This window comes from Cotesia typhae, unplaced genomic scaffold (genome assembly GCF_013202065.1).
Source record: "Cotesia typhae breed Kobodo isofemale line unplaced genomic scaffold, CoteBio_Ctyphae contig_26, whole genome shotgun sequence".
Taxonomy (NCBI): domain Eukaryota; kingdom Metazoa; phylum Arthropoda; class Insecta; order Hymenoptera; family Braconidae; genus Cotesia; species Cotesia typhae.
In genome coordinates this window covers 1316597-1341237 of record NW_027423732.1, presented here as the reverse complement: position 1 = coordinate 1341237, position 24641 = coordinate 1316597, and the positions used below count along the sequence as shown (strand labels likewise).

General features: G+C 32.3%; 3 protein-coding genes across 3 annotated transcripts; all 3 read left to right on the top strand.

Annotated features, from left to right (window-relative positions):
- Window positions 1-2794: 2794 nt before the first annotated feature.
- Window positions 2795-12811, top strand: LOC141525477 (receptor-type tyrosine-protein phosphatase delta-like). Its single transcript, XM_074239992.1, has 4 exons — window positions 2795-4406; window positions 4942-5171; window positions 9142-9245; window positions 11405-12811. The coding sequence occupies exons 1-4, from the start codon at window positions 3493-3495 to the stop codon at window positions 12350-12352; spliced, it is 2196 nt and encodes a 731-aa protein (XP_074096093.1). The 5' UTR covers window positions 2795-3492; the 3' UTR covers window positions 12353-12811.
- Window positions 12812-16545: 3734 nt separating this feature from the next.
- On the top strand, window positions 16546-20177 carry LOC141525585 (receptor-type tyrosine-protein phosphatase epsilon-like). The gene has a single exon (XM_074240136.1). The coding sequence runs from the start codon at window positions 18166-18168 to the stop codon at window positions 18742-18744; it is 579 nt and encodes a 192-aa protein (XP_074096237.1). The 5' UTR covers window positions 16546-18165; the 3' UTR covers window positions 18745-20177.
- LOC141525476 (tyrosine-protein phosphatase non-receptor type 9-like) lies at window positions 19002-24633 on the top strand. Its single transcript, XM_074239990.1, has 2 exons — window positions 19002-19005; window positions 20116-24633. Exons 1-2 carry the CDS (start codon window positions 19002-19004, stop codon window positions 21006-21008), a joined length of 897 nt encoding a protein of 298 aa, XP_074096091.1. The 3' UTR covers window positions 21009-24633.
- The last annotated feature ends 8 nt before the right edge of the window (window positions 24634-24641 follow it).

The window sequence follows — 24641 nt, the reverse complement described above, 5'->3', positions numbered from 1 at the left end:
GTAGGGAATGTCTGCGTTATATCAAGCTGGTTTATTTACGTAATCATTAATAAGACCAGTGGTAAGGTAAAAAACAACTCAGATATTGATAAAACATTAACAATCTGATAATGGCTTGTTTACATTCGAATGTTCTTACCGCCCATATTTTATGAGAATTAGTGTTCAAATTAGCTGCCAAATTACACAGTTGGCAATATAATGCTTTGTTTTTTTGATTATTAAATATTTGAGGGTACAATTGCATGCCAAGTCTGACCACCACCAGTTGCAGAAATAATAATGTTTCAGAAGAAATGATAGCAGCTGCGCTGAAAGCATAATTTTAAAAAATTCTCAACTACCTGGAACTATTAGCAAAGAAAAGGCAGACTATGATGCGAAAGTAGCCATAATTTTCGGCTCTATAATGGCGGTTATAACCTGTTATTAACTATGAACACATTCCGCGTCTAGGCTAGGTTCCCTCGAATACCATTCGCACGCAGTTGTTGTGCGATCACTCAAAGTCACTAATCGTCTATCTTTATCGTCTATCGTCTTTATTTCTCTTTTATTTATGAGTATTACTTACCAACCCACGACATTACTCATAAAATGAGATACTTATGATTAAGGAACAAATTGCTTTCCATTTAGTGAAACACATAACAAGTATGTTCTGCTGTTTATGCTGGGGTGTATTAAAGAAAAAACAGACGTAGTCTTTGATAATCAAAAAGACTTCTATTAATAGATACCACTGCTCAGGCATTCTTGAAGTCACGTATTAGCCTATGGTTCCGCTGGTGGTCTCAGGTTTAGAATTTGAATTATACTTATTTAAATAACATTAAAATAGAAGTAATAAAAAAAGCTATAAAATATCTTATGGCGCCCAACACTTTACAAATACTAAGCCAAGTCTGGAATAAATGGGAAGTAACGTCATCCGTTCCTTACGTGCAGTGCAGTTAGATCGTGGATAAAAAGTTCCTCCACTCAGTATTACATACTGTGCTATTTTTCCCAAGAACGGAGATTTTTCTTTCAACCACGATCTGGTTGTATAGCTTATCTGTTATCCAGTAGAAGTATACACCACTAACGCATGATTGACATTCTCATACTCATATAGTGCGTAAAAGTAAATCATTCTTACCAATCGCAGGAGTATATTCTTCGCGCAATATTCGAAATAGTGATAAGATAGCCTCGGCTACTTGAAATTAATCGACGATCTGTAACATAACAGAAAGAAAACAACTTGAACACTGATTAAATAACAAAATATGGATTGTATAACGGGAAGGCGAACTCCAAAATACTAATCCGCCCAAAATATCTCAAGCACTAAATTGTTTTGCAATATTTTTATGACTCGTAAGAAGTAAATCTGTCTGAAAGCCATAATATTGAACTCAACTCTGCGCATTTAATCCAAGCTATCTAACTCATTTCTTTAGACATTCAATTGATTATAAACTGAATGATTTATGACCAATAAAACGTTTTGCTTCTGTGATACCACACACGTATTCCATGCGCGTGACTAAATAACAATATTGCTGATTCTTATTTGGTTAATAGACACATTAAATTGAATGAGAATGCCTTCATTTAAACAGTTAATAGGTGCATTGATTGTAGTCAAATGTTATTTTTACTGTGGTAACAAGAAAGGTTTAAATTCGAAAATTTGCTTGTTCTACTTATTTCACACACTGACGTCAATCTTTACATGGTTTGGCAACACACATGTTTTAATGTTTATAGAATAATGTGTTATTAAGTTCGAGCAGTGTAATTGATGTTCGTTAACAATCACGAAGTTTAAGAGGTTATATCCACTTGTAAGTTCGAAAAAATGTGTTTTTTTATTAATTTTTTCTGGAGAGGCTTTTTATTGAATATATACATAGAATATATGAACATTGAGCGAATTTAACGTATTCTAAGAATTCATATTTTATTAATAAAAATATTGGGTTCCGTCGTTCCTGTAGAAGATCTTCTGAAGGTCCTCCACGAAAAGGTGTCTGGCGGTAAGGAAGATATCTCTGATCCAAATTATTTGAAATAAAAAAAACCAAAAGGATTACTTTTAGGATAGATAAATACAGGTAATGATCGAAGAAATAGTCAAAATTTTGATTTTAGACAAAATGGCGGCTTCCCAACAAAAAAAATCTTTTTTTGCACGAAAATTTACACTTTAAAGTGACTTAAAAAATCGAAATTTTTATCAGAAACTTTATTCCTTCGATCATTACCTGACAAAAGTATCTAAGAAGATCCTGTGAAAATTTCAAGTCAATCGGTCAAGCCGTTTCGGAGAAATATTCCTCACCGACTTTGAAAACATCGTTTCGAGAAAAACGCATTTAAAGTTTTGGCTATTATTTAAAGTTACGGTGCCTCCTACTTTCAAACGCTCGGAGACGTCTTTACAAATATGCTCATTACTCCGAAACTATTTACCGGATTACTTCGAAATTCACAGACAATATTCTCGAATATATATACATTCAAAATTAAATTTTATTTCTTATTTAGCATAACAATTACGGGCTTTTTATTCATTTGCGCATCAATAGGAATCAAATAAGTAAAGCAGTAAATTCCATGGTATAAACTAGGACTAAAACAGAACACAACAATAAAAAAACAAAAAAATTAATAAAAACATTCAATGTAGAGAAAAGTATACTGTTCATTGGGCACAATGTTTTCGTCTCCAACTATACACAGCCACAAGAATGGATCAAAAGCTTTAGGAGTAGCTGTGACGCCCACATTATGGTAATCACGGCCGTGTCAAGTCTATGACTCTTTCTCCATTCCGAGTTAAGCTCATTGTACAATATAATTTCTAGCATGGCATGAGAGCAGATTTCCCATTGCCGGGGTACAATACATCCGTACTTCAGACCCATGTTCGAATTTATGAAAATTGATAGTGCGCGCAAACAACTGATTTGTGCAATAACTTTACTTGCAATGTTTACATGATGAAACACTTGCACCCTTTTTATGGTGAAAGGGTATTGCCCCAGTGCACAAAATATCTTGTTTACAAATATTTGAGGTCGGAACGTCCGAATATTGTCACTGTTCACCATTGGCATACTTCATCATTGTTGAGATCATTAGGATAATTATCTGCTAAATATAGCTTATAATTATCTTAGTCAAGCAGAAATATCTCCCTTTAATACGGCTGGACCCACATCCGCTAACTGCAGCAATTAATCAAAAATAACCGGAAAGTCGTGAAGTATTGTATACAGAATAATGAAGCGATAAGCATTCGAAACTCAGGGGATTTAACATCGAGTGGAGAGCGACTTGTTTAAAAATTATCAATTTAAAAATATCCAACGGGGAGGGCTTATAAATACTGAAGCGAACTGATATGCGACTAGTCTTTCAACAACCGCCGATACACTAAGTATTAAGGGCTTAGTATTTAGATACACTAAGTAGGGACTTAGAGAAGTCCTTCAAGAAATAATGAGAACTATCCAATTTCATCATTTTAATCCCATAAGTCTGTGGATGAGAGTAAATCAGCCGAGTTTTGTGGCCGTCGCCTGGGCAGAACACGTATGGATCATGTTCCTCGAAGAGTCAGGTTCCTGGGAAGCTTTCGCAAAGCTAGAAAACAGGGAGAAGAACCGAAACAGCTTAGTCCCATGTTGGGATCAGACAAGGGTTAAGCTGTCTGCCGATGAATCTGCGTCAGACTACATCCATGCCAATTATGTCGATGGATTTGAAGAAGAGAAGAAGTTCATCTGCACCCAAGCACCGAAAACCAACACATTGGTCGACTTCTACCAGATGGTTTGGAATGAAAATAGCCACATCATCATTATGCTGGTGATTCCGAATTCAAGTTGCTGTCAGTACTGGCCTTCCAAAGACGATGAGACTCTGCAAGTTGGTCCGTTCACAATAAAGAGAACCAACGTAGAAATCTTCTTTGATTATGTTGCAACGGACTTGACTATAAGTGTTGGATCTGAAGTATCTCGTGAAATCCGTCACTTTATATATATTGGCTGGACAGAAAATGACGTTCCTGATGACGTAGCTCAGTTTTACCGGTTTGTGCAAAGAATCAATCAAAGCCGCGCAGCAATCGTACGATCAACGAAGCCGAATCAAGATCGACCTGGGCCCATCATTGTACACTGTGATACGGGGATTGGTCGAACTGGGACTTTCTGTACAGCAGACATTGCGCTCTTCACGATGATGAAGACCGCAACGATATCAGTTCCGGAAATTGTTGCTCGCATCCGACAACAAAGACATTCTAGTGTGATCACGTTTGAGCAATACTTTTTCTGCTATCGTATTTTAATGCACTTTTTGTCACTTATACTTCAGAAGTTAACTGGTGGGAATCACAAAATACCTTGATTTTAAATTAGACTAGAATTTGAATTTGCGCGCGCAAGCGCGCGCCTAATTATAGAGTTTGCATATATTTTCATGCTTTGATATATTCGACTAATCACATCACGAATAAATTGATGCCACATACATTTCATCTCAATTTTATATTAAGGATTTTTTTAACAATAGCATTTAAGCTAATCCGATTTTCTCAGATTCCTATTTTTTATTTTTTATTTAGAACTGTATTCATTGATAAGTGGTATCACCCTTGAACTGCTGTGTAAATGTCAAGTATACAGAGATTACAGAGCTGTATACACATAACTATGAATTAATCATTATCAGACCGTCTAGCTTTTGACGTACACTTTGCGGTTCAGAATTTATAAAGAAAATAAATAGTTGATATACTTCTGAAGAAATGGAACTGTCAAATTTCATAACTGGCTTAGAGAAAGTACTAGTGGAAAGGAATAGTGAAGGTGAAAACTTTTTTCATGAAGTAGCCAGATGTGGAAGTTTCTCATTTATCGCAAGATTCATGCCATTTATCAGGAAAAGTTGTACAGCAGCAGCTTTGAACACACCTAACAGTGCCGGACAAATGGGTATCCACATAGTAGCCGAGACCCATGGAAAATGGTACGCAGCAAAGTTGATTGACATCTTGGTGGAATTGGGAGCTGATATTAATGGACAAGAAAGTGTTGAAGGTAACACCGTTCTTCACCTAGCAGTAAATCATCGTGATTATGAGCTAGCTGAGTGGCTCTGCTGTCAGCCAGGTATAGATTTAGGGCGTCGCAATGCAAAAAACCTTTCGCCACTTGAGTTAGCGCAGAAAAATAAAAACAGGAAGATGATCCAAATTCTGAGAAAGTAGTATGTTCTAATGAAAACACCGATCTAGTGTAAGTTAAACGGTATCTTTGTTGAATCCGAATAAGAAAATGTAATATTATCTAATAAAGATGTTTATGGCTATTATGTTTTTCCATGACTACCATAATTATGTCCTTATCAGCATAAATACGAATTAGGGCGGCACACGTCTGACTTGCGCGATCACACATTTAAGCAACAACTTGAATAGGTGACCACTCTAGTCGGCGCTGGCTAGCGCGAGGGATCTCTGCACACTAGGAGAGAGGCCTAATGCTCCAGTCGTCGGTAAAGAAGAGTTCTTATCAATCACTGTAGACTTAACCCAGCTCCGACTGTACTAACATGGATTTTATCTGTGGTTTTCCCATATTACTGTTCCAATAGCCGAGTGGTGATGATAAGGGTGAATACGGTACAGGAGGCACAAGTCGGTCCACAGCCGCAATGAAAAGTGGAGAAGTTGATTCCCCAAAAAGAGTGGGGACATCAGCCTTGTAAAAACCAGATAACGGTATACAAGTAAAACTAAAATATATATTTTTGTAGAAAAATTTATGAGTAAGCTATAAATACGTAATTGTATAATAGTATATTTCAGAGTCAAAATACTAAGGTACTTCATACTTGATAAGGTTGTTTAATGACACGGCGCAAAAGCACTAAGTTCTAAAAATTGTATATAAACTGAACTAAAGCAACCCAAACAACTACATTAGGCATTCAGCACGCAATCGATGCATGATACAAGGTGACATTGGCGCTCGTATTTTATCATTGTACTTATTCTGCGTATGTGAGTCATGATATCATTGCTATCAAAACAAGTTTGAGTCAAAAATACATCTTGCGAGAGTGTTGAAAATGTATTCTACGTTCTAGACTATATGGACTCTGAAAATAACTCTGAATTCATCTTCTGACCAGGTTATTAGAAGTATTTTTTTCGTAGCAACTCTATTCAATAAAGCTTTTTCCTTGGTTTAAAATGAATTCTTTAATGGGATCATCAAGTGACATATTTATAACTTATTGCTACTCTGTATACCTTGCTAATGAATAGAAGCTAGTATTATAACGTTCTTATATTTAGCGATAGAGTGAGCTAAGAGCGAGATAACCGATGAACTAGTTCGCATAGTTCACCTAAAAAAGCGCTTTTCACCTACTTCTCACCCACTAACATCTATTAGATCACGCAACTCGAAATTAAACATGTTTTTGATTAATTGAAATTTATAGATCGGGACTGATTATTAAATTCTTTTGTTGCTAGGAAAGTTAAATTACTAGACGATGACTCAACGATCTTTCGACTGAATATAAACTGCGTTGAGAAGGTTTCATTATTAGTATCCAGGCATCCTTTGCCATAACTCTTCGTTCCTAGTGGTTGTAAATCAAGGCAAAGCAATGGAAAAGCATGTAAGTTAACTTATCCTTAAATATTATGTTGTCTTTAATAAACTAGCCATGTTCGTTGGATAAATCTCCGATTCTTTGTGATTCAATAACTTTTGTTTTCTTGCAGAGAAAGACGGATCAGCTGATTGCGATTACCTTACAAGAACTTCGATTCTGCCGTAACAGAATTATTATATTGTGTCATGTGAAACAGCAGTTACGGCAACGAATAGATTCTTACCGCTTCCAAAATCAAATCATCGCAATTGATAACGAAATTACAATTCTGAAGTACGAAGTAGCTCTCTTGAATAAAACGTTAGTAAGTCTAAAGCCGTAAAATTACTAAGGTGAGTAATAACTTATAACTCTCTTATTATTTAAATATCTTTACTTCTAGACTTACCAACTTAAGGCGTGTAATAACCATAATGTAACTCATTCAATAATGAAACAAGAACTTACGCTCAAGTAACGTTTAATGTATTACCTAGAGCATGATAAAATTGATTATTGTAATGTAATTTACGCTTAAGTGAATAATAATTAAAGTAAATAGAAAATAATTATTATGGCATAAATATATTTTTCAATTTTGCATTGTTTTTTTTCCAAATTTCCGGTATGTTAACGACAATTAGACAGATTAGCCAATTCACCTTTTTAACGTTATGATAATCCTCGAATAGTGACTAGTCAGAGAAGGGTGAATCAGAATATCCTGCAAGCACCCTTCTACACATTTTATTTCCACGTAATGGACATTACCAGTGCTGCAACTAACAAAGTTTAATTGGTTTGTTTCTGATGCATAATTAATCACTTATTACGCCGTATTTTTGCACAAAATCCCTGCGACTTTGGTGCAGGTGACCGTTACATGCCCTTTGGTTTATTCACTTTTAATTCCGCTGCGCAATATGATAAAACGTTCAATATGCTCTTCATTTGACCTGAGTTTGTTATAGAAATTTCCAAGTATTGAACATTAGCACGCACATGACTCCAACATCTGCAGTATAAACACCATATGTATAATGGAGTCGCATAACTGAGTTGCGTCTCATTTGCTCCGGAGAGAATTTCATGCGCGCGATTGGTTACTGATATCTAGGCCAGTGTGGCCAGAACGTGCTCTTTTTTTACCCCCACTTTGTAGGACACTCTCATCTGACTACATTGAAAGCGGTCCAAAATGGGGGGTAAAAAAATCGCACGATATGGCCACACTGATCTAGGCTATGAATTAATTTTATCACACAGTGATAATTCATCCTTGTTTTTTCGTTACTAGAATATGCGCTGCCAGTTCAACGCGAGCCCGGTTAGATAAATAACGCACTAGGGTGGTCCTTATGTTGGGTTTTTTGAAATTTTTTTTCACGATAGTTCAAAATCGGTTCAAAATCTATAAAAAAAAAATCATGCCAAGTTATAGCTCTTAATTTTAATATTAACCCGCGCCCCCCGACGGTCAAAGTTTTAAAGGAAAATAACATGGGAAAAGTTATATTTTTACTTTGGAATTTTTTACGTCATAAACTAACCAACAAATCACATCAAAAAATATTTTTTCTAATGCAAAATTTAACGGTCTACAAAAAAGGTCTCTTATCATTTTTTGATAATTCTAACGGTTTTGAAGTTATTCGAGGTCTAAATTGAAACTATAATCTTTTTCATAGTTTTTTCTGTTTTTTTGGTCATTTAATAGTTCATAAATCATGAACCGGTTATTCTTTATAATCTCATTGGATTTTTTTGTTTAGAAAATTTTCAAAGTAACTGTAACGTTGGAATAATAGTAACACCAATTCATTTTTTTAGCCTGAACTGTCGAACATTTTAAAGATTTTTAACTTTTTTTGGATACAAAAGAAATTCGGGACCTATTGTCTCGATTTTTATTGTTATTGGTACAAATATCAACAAACTCCAATTTCAAATTTTGATTTCTGGTTAAAAACATTTTAGAAACCGATCATGCCGCCATCTATTAGATTTTACTTCAATCTCTAACACTAAAATTAATTCTCAGATTACTCATAACCTACATTTATTTCTCAGCTTGATCAAAATCGTTCAATTACTAGTACTGATGCCTTTTTGATATATAAATAAATTTTTTGAGTTCATTTATCCGATATTTAAGTAATCAGTTAAATATGGAGTTATCACGTTTACGTCAAAACATTTTTTTGATTGGTGATGTTAACGTTCAAATCGTAGGTAACAAATTACCATCGAAATTGCAAGCTTTGAAAGTGTTATTTTTTTATACACGTATTTTAAATAATACTATCACAGATAGTGTTGCTGCAGTGATTGATGAAATTATTGCACGATGGATGGCAAAAGCTATTTATATATTGAAAATGTACATGCTTCGGGAGCAATTGTCATTGAAAAAATGTGAAGATAATAAACTACGGCAAATATGTGTTTTTGTGACAATGGTTTATGTTAAAGCTTGGTTTTCGTCGTCAAATAGTGTCAAAACTCCGTACCATGATCTTCAGTTCATAAAAGAACTCAACAACTTTAAGGCAATCAACAGTAATCTTGCTACTGTGGCAATTAGTAGATTTATGAATCACTTGTGGTATTTATCACCAGAATTAGCAATCATAGCTATTTTTGATGAGGAAGTTTCACAAGAAACAAAATTAAAAATTGTCGCTAAGCTGCGTAAAGAAGAAGAAACAATTGTGATTGATGATATTCCGGAAGAAGACTTGGATTATACTAATGAAAAATGTAGTGTTAAACGCTTTCAAATTAAGAGCATAACTGAATTATTATATAATGATATTGACTTTTTCGTAACTGCAGAATCGATCAATTTTTTCAATAGATTCGAGTTACAAACAGAATTTTCAAAGATTCATCCTTCTGAATGGGCTCATAATGAACACTATAAAACTGCATTACGATTCGCTAAAAAACTATCGGTTGTGAATGACTGTGCTGAAAGAGGAGTTAAACTAGTGCAAGATTTTTGTAATCGTTATACTAAGGATGAAAAACAAATGCAATACGTGTTACAATTGGTTAAAGATCATCGTCAAATGTGTTTCCTGACGCACTTAAAAAAACTAATGTAAAAACTTCATGAAAGTATCTGTAATTAAAAATAAAAATGGTAATGTTTGTACATTTTCGATTCATTAAAATATTAATAATACACTTCTTTAATTGATTAATACTTTTCACGTAAATTATAGTTCAAAATTATATGCATAAGTAAAAAAAGTAATCTAATATGAATAATAACCCGTCTATGATTGTTGAATTATTAAATGACCAGAAAAAACTATGAAAAAGATTATAGTTTCAATTTAGACCTCGAATAACTTCAAAACCGTTAGAATTATCAAAAAATGATAAGAGACCTTTTTTGTAGACCGTTAAATTTTGCATTAGAAAAAATATTTTTTGATGTGATTTGTTGGTTAGTTTATGACGTAAAAAATTCCAAAGTAAAAATATAACTTTTCCCATGTTATTTTCCTTTAAAACTTTGACCGTCGGGGGGCGCGGGTTAATATTAAAATTAAGAGCTATAACTTGGCATGATTTTTTTTTTATAGAATTTGAACCGATTTTGAACTATCGTGAAAAAAAATTTCAAAAAACCCAACATAAGGACCACCCTAATAACGCACGCTCGTACTACAGGCTTATAGTCTACCTAGGTGCTAGGCACATACATTTCATCTTAATTTTATATTAAGGATCAAGGAATTTTCAGAAAAAAGTGATTAAATAATAAATATTCAAAATTGCGGACACAGAACGATTATATTAGAGACCAAAATAGCATAGACTTACTATTATTTTATCGCAAACACATTTTACCCGCTACGAGATTTAATGTCCATCACTCTCAGGTTTTATAAACTTGTTTGAACTGTAAACATGCCCTCTATTATCAATTGGATAGGTCGGAGATATTTTTGATTATGTATTCGTCGGAAATCAACCAGTTTGCCAACCGTTTTAATCAGAGCTAGACTCATTCAAAAACATATCGTGTTTTGAGTGCAATTTATCTCAGAGATATTTTAATTGAGTGGTTTTGAGTTGCATATGATTATTTTGTGGAAATAAACATGTCAAAAAAAGTAAGCATGTTATTTTATTTTTTTTTTTATTCATTCATTCAGTTTATAGCTTTTTTCATAAGTGTGTATTTATGAATGTCTTGTCTACCACAGACATGCATGGATCCAATGACTGCTCGCATGAAACAAGAAATCACATTTCACCTCAAAAAAATCGATGGCTTGAAAGAAATATTGTTACAACTTGTAAGGGTGCCCTTTTCGCCAGCTGTCCAGTTTGAGATCAGTAAAATAAAAAACGAAATTTTGAGTCATAAAAATCATATATTAAAAATATACCATCGCTGTAATTTTCACCCGTTAGATATTGAATTGTTGTGAATTAGTAGGATCTTGGTCAATAAATCTTTCAGAAAAATTAACATTCTTTTATTTTGTAACTGAAAGGAATCACTGTTCGAGTCTGTTATTTATATTGGACTCACGAAGCGCCGGCGATAATTTCACGATAAAAATTCTGGAGGTAGTTCAAAGAGCAAGTCGATGTATGCCAATAGTGGTATAAATAAATAATTAAAAGACGTTAACTATATAAATGGTCAATCAAAGAACAATACTTCTTAGTTCATTGTGAACCGTTTCTAAGACAAGTCAATTTGAAGTGAAAGAACTTTCCACAAAGTCCAATGGAATTGAAACAATTGCATGAACTAAATCCTAAAGGTCTGTGGAGAAGAGCATGTCAAGCAAATTTTGCAAGCCTTTGTTTGGAAGAATACTGTGGGATCATCAACTTACAACTGTCTGGGACCTGGGAAGCTTTTGCGAAGCCAGAAAACAGGGAGAAGAACCGAAACAGCTTAGTCCCATGTTGGGATCACACTAGGGTTAAGCTAGCTGCCTATGAATCTCCGTCAGACTACATCCACGCTAATTATGTCGATGGATTTGAAGATAAGAAGAAGTTCATCTGCACCCAAGCACCGAAAGCCAACACACTGGTCGACTTCTATCGGATGGTCTGGAACGAAAACAGCCACATCATCATTATGCTGGTGAATGTGACTTCCAGTTGCTGGCAGTATTGGCCTTCCAAAGACGATGAGACTCTGCAATTTGCACAGTATACAATCCGAAGATTGAAGAAAAAGACATTCTCGAATTACATTGTGACAGAATTAAGTGTCACTGATGAATTCATTGAGCGGCAACGAAGAGTCTACCATTTTTTGTACATTGACTGGACGGAAGACGGCAATTTTAAGGACGTGGGGAAATTTTACAAGTTTGTGCTAACAATTAATCATATGCGCAAGGCTGTACGAACAAGAATGTTGAGTTGTTGTGAAATAATAGCACCTATCATAGTGCACTGTTCTACGGGAATCGGAACAACTGGAGTTTTTTGTGTGATTGACTTTGCCCTTCATCAATTGAGTAAAACTGGAAGAATATCTTTACCAAAGATCTTGATAAGCATCCGACAGCAAAGGCATTCAAGTGTTGTTATTCTAGATCAATATTTGTTTTGTTACCGTGTGATCTTACATTGTTTGGCAGAAATAAATAATTATCTGCGTGACAAAGAGGAAAAAGCTCTTTTGAGTAAAGTGTGAAATATGAGCTAGCGTAGTAAATTCGATTTTGCACTGTACACTGAGAGAAAATTTTATTCAAGAGTAATAAAATTTTATTACTATTTAATAAAACGTTTATTTGGCTAATTAAAAATAAAAATTTATTAAATATTAATAAAATTTTCTTACATACTAATAAAAATTTTCTTAACTACTAATATACGTTTTATTAAACACTAATAAAATTTTATTAAATACCAATAAACTTTTCTACTCACTCAGATTTTAAAATTTAACAAATGAACTGATGAGAGTTCAAAATTATTAAATAAAATGAAAAGAGAAGCAGAAAACCTGACAATTTAGAAGAGCTTTTGTAAAAAATAAAGACTGTTTTCATAAATTCAATAGAGTATTTATTTATTTTTATTATTTAAATATAATAAAAACTTTCACATGTCTACGATATTTGTTCAATATATATCATACTTAAATAATTAATTAACGAATACATTAGAAGTAGTCTATTTTAATATGTTTTATAAATATTAGCGTATTCTAAATTTATAATTGACATATTATTTTTTATAAAATCGATTAAAAATAGATATCAACATATCAACATCGATAAAAATAGATATCAACATTTTACTTATTAAATGTTTTAATATATTTTCAACAGCTTTTAATTATTTTGAGAAAACCATAGCTACTCTAATTGATTAAAAATTTTAAACCCACTTGTTCCTGATATTTTTTAGTATTTTTACCCTTAGTCCAGCTTTTGGAATCAACTCTTTGATTTCTTCTTGACTACTTAAAGTGATGTAGTCGTCGAAGGTTTCAAAATCGTTTAATTCATGTTCTATACAGACAAGATATAAGTCGGGAGTAAACAAATAGGTTAGGTTAGGATGTTTCGTTGGAAAATCTTATTTACTATTTATTAAAAAGTTTTACGGTGAAAATTTATTATAATTAATAAAAATTAATATTTTGTTATGGAACATGAATTATGTATATTAATTAAAAATAATTTTTTTAACAACTTACCTGAAAAAATAGACTACAAAGATAATAATTGCCAATCCTCTAACAACTTTTTTATATGTGTTTTAGCACATTTAACTTCTATATTTTTATGTATTTTAATAAATTAAAAAAATCGATAAATATTTATTTATTTTTTGTTTGAATTATTATTTTATTGTAATAATTCAGGAGCGAGTATAAACTGCGCGAATTTGTAACAGCAAACGAACGCGACACTCGTGGTTATTTTAATAAACACATATTAGTATTTAATAAAATTTTATTAGTCTTTAAGAAAATTTTATTTATATGAAATATAATTTTATTAATATTAACTAAGTTGTTTTTTCAAGTCCAAATAAACTTTTTTATTACTCTTGAATAAATTTTTCTCTCAGTGTAGTTAGCTCCAGAAACTGCTATGTTTCTTAATTTCAATAAATCAAATTTTCACCTAGACTATAATCAAAATTCAAGGTTTAGCTTTTACGATATAAAAATAACGTCTTCTAAGATGTCATAATTGATCGAAGCTTTAAATGTAATTTAAAAACCTTTAATTGTCTAGCGGAAACTAGTTTGAGAAGATATAGTCGTGATCCTACAACAATTACTTTGTTTTCAGCCCAAAATGTCAACAGCTGTCATTCAACGAGAACTTCAAGAATACCAAGATAAAATTAATGCATTGAAACTCGCTAAGTTGGAGTTAGAACGGCAGCCAGATTGTTCGGACATCCGGGCCAAGATACGTACCATTGACAGTAAAATAGCAAGTTACCAAAGTTCAATCGTGCGGATAAACAACATCTGTAAAGGTTACTATTAAACAATCTTATGTTGCATTGTGAATTTTATTTATTCTGATCCAGTTTTCGAAAAGTAATGTTATTATGGTGAAAGCTTCATAGAACCATTGCTATAATGCAAAATCAAAGTTGGAAGATACAGTAGAAGTGTTTACCAAGTCAAAAACTTGAAATCATGCAAAATTTTCATATCTTAGTTTAACAGACTGAAAAAATCTTGTTTGCATTGGTAATTTTTTCGGAAAAATAGTATTTTTTAGTAAATTATCACGTTAAAAATGACTAACGCATTGAAAAGATCTTGTAACGCTACACTGAAAAACAAGTTTAAGTCCTATTGATATACACTTTTTTAATGAACTAGACTTAACACGCTCGCTTCGCTCGCCCTCATTCTTTTAAAAATCCTGCCACTATCTCAGTCGACAAATCAACAACCGAATAAAATAGTCACAGAAGTGATGTAAAACGATACGACATCCGGCTATCAACTTTTTAGAAGAGGATTGGTATTGCGAATATGATAAAAAAGTTTAAGTATTATCGCAATACTCTGTTTAAGTGAGTGACTTATATTTTTCGTACGATACTATTGCAAGTCTAGAGAGTATAGTAAAAAAAGTTCCCGCGTAAAACTCAGCGCGTATTTCGCTCTTTTTTTCCCTGTGTTTATACCTTTAACCTAAAGATCGTTCTCAAGAGCATTAAAAAAAATATTTATATAATTGACATTAAAAATAATAATTTATGGATCCGTGGGTGAAAAATAAATTAACCGAGTGGAATTTGTCATCCTATCATATCAAGTGCTTGAAGGTATGTAATTTTATGATATTGTAAAATTTAAACACATTGTCAACCGAGGTTAACCTTTATTATAATAAATGTAACATCCTAACATTAATCTTTAATCATTATTTCTTAATAAATAAAAAAAAAAAAAATAAAATAAATAATTAAAAAATAAAAAAAATTAACATATTTGAGTCACCAGGAACAATTTTAATATTAATTTTTAAAAATTTTTATAAATAAATATCTGACAACTCTTTTAGTTTTTTATAAGTACAAAATTAATATCACATTAAAGTTAGCAGACACTTGATACTTTTTTAATTTTATTTAACAAACAACTTTATTCCAAAAAATTATTTTTTAAAAATTGGATTATTAATTTTTTTTAATTTCTACATGTTAATTTTTTTTCCTCATTTTTTTTTTTGCTATAATTTATTTATTAAAAAATTTCTTAAAATGATCAAATATCTGCTAAATTAAATTTCAAAAAATTAATATAAAATAAAATACTGATGATATTGTTTTGTATGATCATTTATTTGACATCCGGCCACATTGTATAACAAAAAATTCCGATCAATCATTTGTAATTGTACGATCTAACCATCACTAAAATTATTATTTTAACATTAAAAACTAAAAACTAATTATATTAATATTAATATACCTTGTCCCATATATGTTAATATTCTGTATTTTATATTATGATTATTATTAATTATTTATTAATTTTTAAATAAATTTAATTTTTAAATAAATGGGTTTATTGTCATTTCTTTAATGTATAGCAATATTTATTTACATAACCTTTCTTTTTTTATTCTGTAAATTTATTACTATAAGAATTTGAGTGTATTGCTGATATGAGTTTTGCGGTGGCGCTCAAACTCGGTTTAAGTGTATGACTTAAACGAGTTTCAGTGTAGTGCTTAAAAATATTGCGCTGAGACTCGAACAGTGTTTAAGTATATTCGCAATACCAAGTATTTTAATATCACTGAAATTTATAAGTGTGGGATTCATACTTTTTTTTTAGTGTATGATTGTAGAGATTAGATGAAGTGAGTTATTCAAACCTCGCTGTGGTTGTTCTCATTTGTTTCTTTCGATAGAGGCTAACTATCGCTAGTTTTAATTATCGAACCAGATAATTAATCATTCACTTATCTATCTATCTATCTATATATATATATATATATATATATATATATATATATATATATATATATATATATATATATATATATAAGCGAAATACCACTCACTCACTCATCACGAGATCTCCGAAACTATTCGCCCGATTGACTTGAAATTTAGCATACTTACTCCATTCGTGATGTAGACGCTCACTAAGAACGGATTTTACGCAATTCCTAGCTATAATGAATTTTTCGTCTACCATCACGTATGCTACTCCCTCCCCTCCTTCTCATTCTTCCCCTCCCCTCCCGTGACTTCTTCCCCCTTCCCTATATCTCTCTCTCTCTTTTTTTTTTTTTTTAGAAAATGTCATTTTGATTCGCCAATCTAAGAAACCCATCAAGTGGCACCCATCAATTACAGAACTCACCCCCCCCTCCCCCAGTGCAACTACCCACGCTAATCAACCGTTGCCATGATTACCGTTGATATGGATACCGTTGCCATGGTTACCGTTACCATGGATACCGTTGCCACGGTTACCGTTGCCATGGTTACCGTTGCCATGGTCACAGTTGCAATAGTTACCGTTGCTAAAACAACTGTTAAAATGAATAAATTGTAATAATAAATTCGGTTGTAAACTAAATTCAGAGGAATGATTAGAATAAAAGTAGAAAGTTACTAAATATTAATATTCTATACAATTATTATTCAACAGTATTATTCTACACAATGTTAGGCAAATACATGGATTTTCATCGATTGATTGTTGGGACAGTAGGAATTCATAATCATACTTTTTTTAAGAAAGAATAGCTAAATCATTAATAACTGAAATAGCTAATATGTATTGAAATGATCATGAAGGATAAACTCCATTATATCATAAAACAGATAAATATAACATAAATATTAATGTTGATATTGTTAAATGATTATACTGATTTAAATGATTAAAAATAAAATGGTAAATTGTGTGTGATATATATAGGAGCTGTTCTATAGATAGATTGACTCATCACGATATCTCGGGAACCATCGGATCTAGAAACTTGAAATTTGGTAGGAATTATACTTTTGCCCTGTAGAGGTCAGCTAAGAACAGATTTTAAAAAATTCCACCCCCAAAGGGGTTTGCGGGGGCATTAACAATGAAAAACTCCAGTTTTTAAACTGTAGCTCCTATCAACTCCAATTTTGGTAGGAATCTTTTGTAAGAGATGTAGAAATAATCTATAAACAAATTTCACGATATCTCACCTCACAGAGGGTTGCGGGGGTGGGTATTAACAATCAAAATTTTTAATTTCCAAGCTATAACTCCTACAGACTCCAAATTTTGTAGGAATTTTCTATAATAAATGATGAAAAAATAATTTATGAACGAATTTTACGATATTCTACCCCAAAGAGGATTGTAGGAGCGTTATAATAATAAAAAATTCCCGTTTTTAAACTATAGCTCCTATCGACTCCAAATTTGGTAGGAATCTTCTGTGAGAGATGTAGAAGAAGTCCATGGGAAAATTTTACGATAGCTCATCTCACAGGGGTTTGCGAAGGTGGGTGCTAACATCAAAAATTTTTAATTTCCAAGCTATAGCTCCTATAGACTCCAAATTCTCATTTCAAATTTTTTTCTTCGTGTCAATTATTATTCATTTTTGAAAAAAAGGCCACGCAAACATTATAGCGATTGCACATTGAAAGTTACAATGAATATTAGCTGGAATAATTTCATAGATAAAAGGTATATGCTTATTCGATGAAATTTGGAATTTGTGAAAGTCAAAACAATACTCTAATCAAATTTTAAGTTTAGATCGAAAAATACAATTCTATAATTGCCCAGCGAAGCGGGCGGGTAACAGCTAGTAGATAATAAAAACAATAAACGTAATGTGCCTTTGACATTTAACATCTTCCGTCGGTTACACATGATAAGGAGAAGTATAAACAACATTTAGTTAAGATCATATAAATATGTAATCGAGTTATATTTCTATATCAGACTTCTGAAATCACTAGTGAGAACTAGACGTGTTGTTGAACATAATTAGTGAAGACGGAATGAAGCTCATCGATTGTGAAAGTTTTACCTTGAAAAATTTGTGGGCAAAAGCGAATCAGCCAAATTTTTCAAGCTTAGTTTGGGATGAACATCATCGCATTGTATCCACTGAAGAGTCAGGCACATGGAAAGCTTTTGCGAAGCTGGAAAACAGGGATAAAAATTGGAGTAGCCTTGTCCCCTGTTGGGACCACTCTAGGGTCTTCACATGGTCGTACGATCTGAGGATTTCGGATTACATCCATGCGAATTACGTTAGTGGCTTTGAAGACGAGAAAAAGTTTATTTGTACTCAAGCTCCTCGGATGAACACCGTCAAAACCTTCTGGACGATGGTGCGGAATGAAAACAGCCGGATCATAGTGATGCTAATCAACCTGACAACTAACAATGAGCACCAATGCTATCCTTATTGGCACCCCGAAGAAAACGGTATGGTCGTAATTGGCGACTATAAAATTAGAACGTTAAGAAAATTAACTCTGGCACATATTACTATGACAGATCTGTTATTAATACTCGATAACAAAATTCTACCGAACAGTGGTGAAATTGAAAAAATATTACTGACCAATTAAAACGTTCAAATAAGATTCTCTTAAAAAACTAGTTAACTAATTAACAACAAGTCTTTTTAACTATGCAAAAGTAGGTTTGTCTGTTTAGATAAGACTATTTTTTCTGACCTTCATGATTTGGTAGTATAAAAGGAAGAAAATAGTCATTTGTATGCGCATAATGATTATGATTCGAAAAACTGTTTGCATAAACGTCATATTAAGATAACTCTATTTTACACTTTATACTTCTAATAAATAGCGCTCTTTATCAAAAGATGGGTGACTATGAATCTATATACATTACTTATCATAATAAAGAAATTTGATGTCTAATAATTTAAGAATTTAAATAAATTTGAAGTTCAAGGATACGCGTCCACCATATATAATTAAATTTGATTACAATCACTTCAATTCAAAACTGTTCCTTATCGAGTCATCTTGTTCTTAGAAGTGCTTTTTTCGAAAGTAAAAATGAACCAGCACGTGAGTACACAATTTCCTTTTATCATAGATAGTCTTTAATTGACCGTAATATAAACACATCCTCAGTAGGAAATCCTTGACAAAAAAGTTGCCTGATATCAGGTGTACAAGGCAAAAGCATTGCCATTTTGACTTTCAATCAAGTTACAAGCCTATGTAATGTCATTTGCGAATGTTGGGTCAAAAATTCTCTAAAATTGACAGAATACAGTCATCCATGATACACAATGCATGATTTTTTGTCGCAGTTCAATACGAATCAGTTATTTAATCAGATCCAGCTTGAAATAACTTGGCACCGTGGTTACATCATTTCACTGAAACGGGCGAAACTTCAGCTTCAACGAAAACCATTATCACCTCTTATTCGAGAAAGGATCATTGCAATCGAAAATGAAATCGTAGAAAATGAAAATAGATTACTACAAATGAATCACGTTTTTAGCAGAACTGATTAAACATCCAGAAATAATAACAATAGTGAGTGCGTCTTTGTATTAGTGATTAGAAATTGTCATCATCAAGTCAAATACTTAGAATTCAACAGAGTTTTTTTAGTTAAGATATCATGAAGTATGATTCGTCTTTTACTGTTTCAATTCCCAGCGGTAGAATTATGTTATTTCAAAATCAGGCAATATCTTTAATATAAAATTCCTCCGACTGCAAACACGTCTTCACTTGTTATTCAACTGTTCCGAGCATTAATTTAACTGTAATTAAAGCAATATCATCCTGTGTTAATAGCTAGATGGATATGCGCGCGACCTTGATATTAACATTGCACACTCTTGTGTGCGTACGCGTTAACGTATTCCAAATTTATTAGCATTCAGATCAGATATATAAACACTAAATTTGACGCTCTCACCTTATTTTGTTGACGTTTGTCGCCGTTATCAGATCTGGCTCGCTGCAGTAAATATTCAGTGTCAGCAGCATCGGAAGAAAAAAAGCAGTTTACAATGTACAGCGCTGTGCAATTATGCATCAGTGCAAGCTATCCAAATTTTCAACAACTCGTACAGCAAGAATATTATCAGATAACATGCGAACAGACAACCAGCAAATCTGAAGTTTTTGAAAACAGAGACGAATTCAAAAGCGAGAATGTCTACTACGTCAATAGATTCCAAGATGAGAAGAAATTCTTGTGCACTGGAAACCCAACGGAGAATTCAGTGGAAGACTTTTTCAACACCTTGTGGAAGGAACGCATTTATATCATCGTGTCACTATCGAGACCAACATCAAACAATGCTAACCAGTGCTACCAGTATTGGATGAAAGAAGAAGACGGCGTTCTCCAAGCTGGACTGTACCAGATGAAAACCGCAAAAAGAAAGACAATCAATAATTTTGTGGTAACTGAATTGCATCTGAAGTATGGAATCGAACCTTCACGTAAACTCTGCCACTTTTCATACAGCGACTGGACTGCGAGTGACGTTCCTTGTGATGTGACTAAGTTCTTTCAATTCGTTCTAAAAGTAAACCATCTAAGTGAAGTCGCCAAACGAGCGCTCAAAGTTCATGAGATTCCTATAGGTCCTATTGTCGTACACAGCACCGATGGAAGTGGTAAAGCCGCCACGTTTTGTGCGTCAGATTTCGCTATCTACCAAATGAACCGCATAGCTCGGATTTCGCTATCGAATATTGTGACAGACATTCGACGCCAGTTATGTTCCCAAGTTATATCATTTGAACAATACTATTTCTGTTATTATATAGTTCTATACTATTTGTTTCTTATTAAGCTTGATCCCGCTGTCACAAGGAAGGATACATCATAATATTATCGTTGTAGCATAAGTGACAACATAGAATTTTAAGTACTGTCGTAGTGTTAAGATCCACTCTTATAATTTAGATGAAAAATATGAAAATATATCATGTAAGCAAACTATTTGTAACGTGATTGGTCAAATATATCATAAGCATGAAAATATATGTAAACTCCAAACTCATGCGCGCAAATTCAAATTCAAATTTGCGCAAGCAAATTTGAATTCTAGTAAGATATTCATAAATCTCATAATATTTGTAACTAGGTTTAATTTCATAATAAACGTATACTGAAGTGTAATCGTTTCATTCCCGTAATCTAGAGCATTCCCAGTTCAATAAGCCAAACTTTACTGTGCTATTAACACAAAACGACGCAATAAACAAATTGAAAACAATACCTACTTATAACATGCAGCCATTCACCCGTTCTAACATTACTGCGTCAACAGTAGGTTATTCAACTTGTTCTTCACTCGTCCTTAGTTAATAATTGTGTTATTGTAGTATTTGATATCTCTATGTGCGCATAACACTATTGTGTGTACACTATCAACAATGTAAAAATAGTAGCACCAGAACATCTACCTATCTCGTTCTCACAGGGTAATAAACCGGTGCGAGCGGAGCCGCGAATATGACCTTGGTCAACGTTAACGCCGGTAGCCATTAATATTACTGTAATGTTATTTTTAACGAGCGTAGCAGACACTTCGAGGTAGGGGGGCGGAGCCCCCCCAGTCGCTAAAAACAAATAAAAAGTTAAAAAAAAAAAAAAATCTTCAATCTATTGTAATTTTTAATCTCGATGCTATGATTAATACTAATCATGGTTCTCAGCATCGACCAGCGACTCCAAATTTTCGGGGGTGCCAAGGTTTTAAATAAATCTTTAAAATATACTAATAAAACATCTTCATTGATTAAATTAATACGATTTATTTAATACGATTAATACGAACTGATAAATTGATCGTAGCAATTTCTGTAGCGTTGCACAGATTTTGAGGGTGCTAAATTTTGGATAATTTCAGCAGCTTCCGCAGCAATATTTCGTCGCACTTCTTCAGCTTCCGACTCTTCAGATGAACACTCCGATGAACTCATAATTTATTTTTTTTATGCACAAGTTTGTTTATTAAGTGATATTTTTATTTAAATTCTCGTAAAAATTACAAAAAACTTTAAATTTATATAAATAATTTTAATTTTTTATCACATTATTGTATTTAATATTTTATTTAATTATTCTGTTTATATAAGTGAACAAATTTTATTACTTTTAACTACACATATAATTAAATTATAATTTTATTGCCGCGTATACAGGGTGATTCAGAATGACCTTCACAGCGGGAAACTGTAGATAGAGGAGACGATTCTATGAATAAAGTTCCTTAGTCGCTTTTCGATATTCTCAATAATTTTTGAGTTATTCAAAATGTAAATTGACCAATCACAGACAAGCTCTAGAAATTAAAAAAAAAAATAAAAAATAATAATAAATAAGTTAAGTAACACTGCCACAGCAGACTTCAAGTTAAATGATATTTATTTAATTTGAAAAGTTTGATTTCTCACAGAAATAAAACAAAACATGCAATTACAACCTAGAACGTATTTATATATATATTTTTTTATCTTTTCCTTTTCACAGAAAACATTATTGATTTAAGATGATGCAATTATTAAAAATATAACTTCCGGAGAATTGACAAAATAAATTATGTATTTCTAAATATATAAACTTCAACCAAGAATAAAGAAAAAAATTTTAACTAATAAAATTGTCTTACTGAAATAATAGCAATTTCAAACAGACAAAAATATAGATATAGACAATACATAAAATAATTATTGAAAAATCTTTGATTTTGCTTACTCGGTCTCGCTCAGGACTTCGCTAAGCGCTTGATGTAATTTCTAAAGCTTGTCTGTGATTGGTCAATTTACATTTTGAATAACTCAAAAACTATTGAAAATATCGAAAAGCGACTAAGGAACTTTATTCTTAGAATCGACTCCTCTATCTACAGTTTTCCGCTGTGAAGGTAATTCTGAATCACCCTGTATAATAGTGTTGACAGTAATGTCACGGGAGGAAAACTAAAACAAAAAAATACAGTAATTGAAACTGTCACTAATTGTGAGCAGTCTGAAATGAGTAACTTTCTTCATGTAAGAAAACAGAAGAAAAACGAACTTTCGGCCTCGGAATGATGAAAAATGTATTTTCACATTTCGCTACTACAAATATTTTAGTATATGTTCAAGTGACGTAGGGAGGCTGCTGACGTTACCTGGGCGGAGGCGAGCCCTTAAATTGTGCGTAACGTGACGATTACAGCAGAGACGCACCTAAAACGTCGTCATTTCTGGCGATTATGTAAGATGACATAATCGAGTTTTTATTTAAATCTTAGTAGTCTATTGAAATCCACTTTTATAATTTAGATGAAAAATATAAAAATATATCATGTAAGCACACTATTCGTAACGTGATTGGTCAAATATATCAAAAGCATGAAAATATATGTAAACCCTAAACTCAGGCGCGCAAATTCAAATTCAAATTTGCGCGCGTAAATTCAAATTCAAAGTTGCGCGCGCAAATTTGAATTCTAGTGCGGTTTGAATATACGCAAAAATACATTGTATTCGTAAAATTTTCACGTTGAATTTTTTTTTGAGTTTTCAAACTCGATTTGTTTGTAAATTTCGACATGGAAACTAATACTGGTAGCCGTCAGTGAAGTTAATATGGATTTTCCCTTAATTCTACTAGTAGTGTTCGCTATGTGAAAATTTAGGAACTTAGTAAAACTTCAACATTCAAATTCCAGAATTTGAGACCACAGTGTGCGCGCAGTCGTTCTAAGCGCAAGATGACCTCATTCACAAAGCTTATCTGGAATTTAATGTATTTCATCAGAATTTATGTTTAAGGGCATTAGTACAAAAGCGATCGAAGATATTCTAAATTGTTGAAAATCTTACACTAATTAACGGTATTTTTATTTTTATCCAAATTATGGGTGTTACTTATTATTAAATAGCTGAATTTAAATCGTGAGTAACTTGTGATTAAGCAATGAATAAAGAGAATTTTAATAAGAATTATATTTTACATTTTAATAGCTTTTCCAATTGCTGTCAATTTTGTTCTCAAAACCAAGCTAGATTGTAATTTTCTAAATAGGTTATCATTTAAGTATGATATTATATTGAAGAAGATACACAGCTTACTATCAGTCTGTGTTAGATCGTATTTCAACATGCAGAATAGTGTCACATAATAAATTTCGATAGTCATCAGTAAGCATGTGTTTTTTTTTAAAACAAAATTCAAATTTTCGCGCGCAAACGCGCGCATGAATTTAGGATTTGCATATATTTTTATGCTTATGATATATTTGACCAATCACGTTACGAATAGTTTGCTTTCATTATATATTTTCATATTTTTCATCTAAATTATAAGAGTTGATAGACGAATACATACATATATATGCATAGATAAATACATATATCTATAAACTTTTGAACCATATGTATTTTCTGATCCATGAGGATAAATGCAATATTTAAATTTCGATGAAATTTACTAAAAAGATTTATTTTCAATGATTACATGAGTATAT